We start from the raw sequence: 3,724 nt of genomic DNA on the forward strand, positions 1-3,724 counted from the left end.
TAAGGGAAGTTCTCTCCATGTTTCTAAATGCTACCTTCAAGATATTTTCAGAGTTCTTGAGTTTAAGGTCCCAGGATTGAACCTTTGCATGATGTCAAGTTCCCTGTGGAGATGTTGCTGGGCTGGGACTCGGGATGGCTATCCACCCCTGCCTCCGCCCCAAGTCAGAGTAGAAAAGAGAAGTGCTGTTTGGGTCAGGCAGGCAGTAATGCCGAGCGGGCGCTCCGAAGTCTCCAGCTGACTGAGTCAAGTTCAGAGGAATCCAGCACCCCTGGGGTGCTTGGAGGGTAGCTGAGCCGTGTTGGTGTGATGGATTGGGGTATTGATCAGCAAACATTTACTCCTTTTTCCCCCTACCCCCCACCCCCGGGTTGTGAGTACTTCCTGTTTCACTGACTTTGGATTTGGTCACGTGATGTGTGTTGGTCACCGGAATATGAGCAGATATGTCTGATAAGAGCAGAGGCTTTAAATATGCTTATGTGGTTCTTCCTTCTTAAACTCCTTTCATTCACAATGAGAGGAATATGCCTCAGGTCACCCCTGCTCCTTCAGCCTGGTCCCCCGGATATAAGTTTTGGACAGTTTAGGTTGAGGTGGTTATTTGTTATATAAGCAGAGATGTGTATGATTTGGGGTTCAGGGGGCAGTCTGGGCTGAAAATCTAGATTGGATGTATCAGCAGATGCGTGGCATTTAAAGCCTTGAGACAGATGAGCTCACCAAGGTGTGGGTATAGATGGAAGAGTAGTCCGGTGAGTGAATCCTGGTTTCCTTCATTGTTAAGAGGTCAGGGAGATGAGACGGAATCAGCAAGGAAATGGAGATGGAGCAGAACAGCAGGCAGACAACCACACCAGTGAGGAGCCCTGGGAGCCAAGTGGAGAGAGGGCTTGGGGTTGGAGAAAGTGATCAAATGTGTCAAAGTGAGATGACATGTGGAATTGACCAGTGGGTTCAGTGACAGGGATGTGGTCGATGTCCTTGATCAGAATACATTCAGTGGAGTCATGGGAGCAAAAACATCAACCGAGAAGATTCAGGAGAGAATAGTAGGGCAAGTGTTTGCAAGTCTAGACAATTCTTATGAAAACTTGGCTCAGAAATGAAGGCGAGAAATGGGGCTGTAGCCAAAGGGGGAAATGACATCGAGAGAGATTTTTTTTAAACTACAGTATAAAAAAGAATAAGTGTGAATGCTGGTGGAAATGATCCAAGGGAGAGAGGAAACTGATGAAGCAGTAAAGATGGAGGAGTGATGACACAGTTTGTCCTCTGGAACTGGGAGAAGATTGAGTGTGTGAGCTTCCATGCATGGAAGTGAGGGCGCTACAGTGATGGGAGCTTGCAGACGTTCTCCTCCAGTTGCATCAACTTTCTCAGTGGAACAGGAAGCCAGGTCATCAACAGAGTGAGCACGTGGAGGCAAAGAAGAAAGTATAGCAGAGTCATCCAGGAGGGCTGAAGAATGAATGGACCAAGGATGTGTAGCTCATATTCTGGCCAGAAGTGACTTTTGTGAGCACTCTTACCTACTATCTTATTAGTCCCATTACCTTATAGCCTTATTAGTCTTATTATCTACTATCTTTAATAAGCCTCATGATAGCCCTCTGAAGTAGGTCTTATTATTTGCCTCACTTATAGATGAGAATATTGAAGCACAGAGTAGTCAAGAAACTTATCCAAAGTCACACAGCAAGAAAGTGGTTGGGCCAGGATTTGAACACAGGCAGTCTGGCTCTTGGACCAAATACTTAATCACTAGGTTAGTCTGGCCCAGTCGAACATATGAAAGCCTGTCACGGAACTGAACTAAATGGAATAAGGGTTGAATTGATGTTTGTGGTGTAACCACTATGCGTCCAGCTCTGTACTAGATGCCTTCACAACTCCGTGCAGTCATGGTTATTATCAACCCATTTTACTGCTAAGGATACTGAGGCCCAGAGAGATTCAGTTGCTTGTTAAAAGCTGCAGAGCTAGGAAGTGGAAGAACTGAGTTGTGAACACATATCAGTCTGATTCCCAAACCCACACCCTGTACACAAGGTCACTTAAGTGCGTCTACCCAGCTAAAGCTCACTTATTAGCTAAATACATCAGAACCCTCCTGACATCAGGCTGAGATCACTTGGAACCTTTGTCCTGAGCAGGTGGAGAACTTACTATGTGGGCCTTATAGCAGGAAGAAGGTGACTAAAAGAAGGTGACCTAAACGAAGGTGACTTTGGGGGAATGCTCTTTGTCTTACTGACCAAACGTTGGTGACTAAAAGAAGGTGACCTAAACGAAGGTGACTTTGGGGGAATGCTCTTTGTCTTACTGACCGTTTTTGTAAGCCCACTCTGTTTAATGAGAAGGGAGCCTTAGAAGTAGATGGCCAGAGTCTTAGAATTTTCTTTTCTTTTTCTTTTAATCAAACCTCTAGGCTTATAACCCAAGAGCACTCACTCTACTTATATAAGCATTTCCAAAAACCATTTTCTCAAGAAAGAGATTATAATGTATCATCTACACTGAACAACCACCCACTTCCTCAATTGCAAGGAAGCAGACAGTTAAAAAGAAAAAAAAAAAGCCAAGAGGCAGCCGTTGTTTATCACGACCTCGCCTTGGTGAGGCCTGAGATTCTTTCGAACAGGAGCTTTGCTTCCCATGACGCAGAGTGAAGTGTCAACTGGCATATTTCTGGTAATACTGAAAGCAGGAAAAGCAGAGGGTGCACACTTCACGAGGTACCAGCCCCCCGAGGGACCGTGGGCGGGTTTGGGTGCCATCCCCGCTGACGGATGGACCTTTCATCTGAGAAAGGAGAAGGCATGCTGGCAGATCAACCTCAAACCCAAGATTGCTTGTGAAGCAATCGTAAAGGGGAAAACACACACACACACAAGCTTGTGAGGCAAGAAGATCAAAAAGCCAAGAAGGGCGTGAATTGAGGCAGACTCCCTGCTTCAGCAGCAACTCACCCAAACCAGAAGCAAAATGTCCCTGAAGTTGCCAAGAAACTGGGATTTCAACCTGCGAGGGGAGGCTGGGAAAATAGGTATGGTCAACGTCTTTTTGCTGCCTTTGTGGTTCTCATACTTGAGTTCCCACCATTTGCATGTTGGTCTGCAGGGAACGTAGTCTACTTAAAAATGAATCTGTCGGCAGAGCTGGGTTTGGGGTAGAATTTGCATTCAAATTGATATGTTGGCTCAGAGTTCCCAAGTGCTGGGGAGGGGTTCTTTTTTGTTTGGAGGTGGCGGGAATGGAGCTCCTTGGTGTGTGGGATCTGGGGTACTTGGGATGGACTAAGGCTACAGATCTCACAAAACATGGTGAGTTTTTCTCTGTTTATCATGGAAGGATAATTTCCCTCCTGTTTGGACACTCATTCGTATGTTGAGTGGATCTTGGTAGGAGTCTTTGGAAATGCTTGATCTGTAAAGGAACGCAAGGTGTTCTGTTTCGTGAGCCCACTGGGTCCCCAGACCTTCTCTGTGGACTCGGGGCTAAGGTGGTGTTACTTGTAGCAAAAAGTAAATAGTGTGGACAAGACAGGAATATAATAGAGACCTTTGAAGGTATAACAAAGACATGTTTAATTAAAGGGACAGAATACATTTTAGATTAATTACCTTAGGGGACTCTGGTATGTTTTCTGAGATATTCTGGCCTTTAATTCATACCTCTTCTCATCAGTGATGTTGGTGATACATTGATTTTTTTAAAAAAA

General features: G+C 45.3%; 1 protein-coding gene across 1 annotated transcript in view; it reads left to right on the plus strand.

Moving 5' to 3' along the window:
• Positions 1 to 2,930: 2,930 nt before the first annotated feature.
• Positions 2,931 to 3,724, plus strand: part of ARHGAP25 (Rho GTPase activating protein 25) — an 87,827-nt gene continuing 87,033 nt past the window's right edge. Inside the window, exon 1 of the mRNA XM_028497036.2 lies at positions 2,931 to 3,049. Within this exon, the coding sequence (XP_028352837.2) occupies positions 2,989 to 3,049 (61 nt within the window). The 5' untranslated portion in view covers positions 2,931 to 2,988. The remainder of the gene's footprint in view (positions 3,050 to 3,724) is intronic.

Source organism: Physeter macrocephalus, chromosome 12, assembly GCF_002837175.3.
Source record: "Physeter macrocephalus isolate SW-GA chromosome 12, ASM283717v5, whole genome shotgun sequence".
NCBI classification, from domain to species: Eukaryota; Metazoa; Chordata; class Mammalia; order Artiodactyla; family Physeteridae; genus Physeter; species Physeter macrocephalus.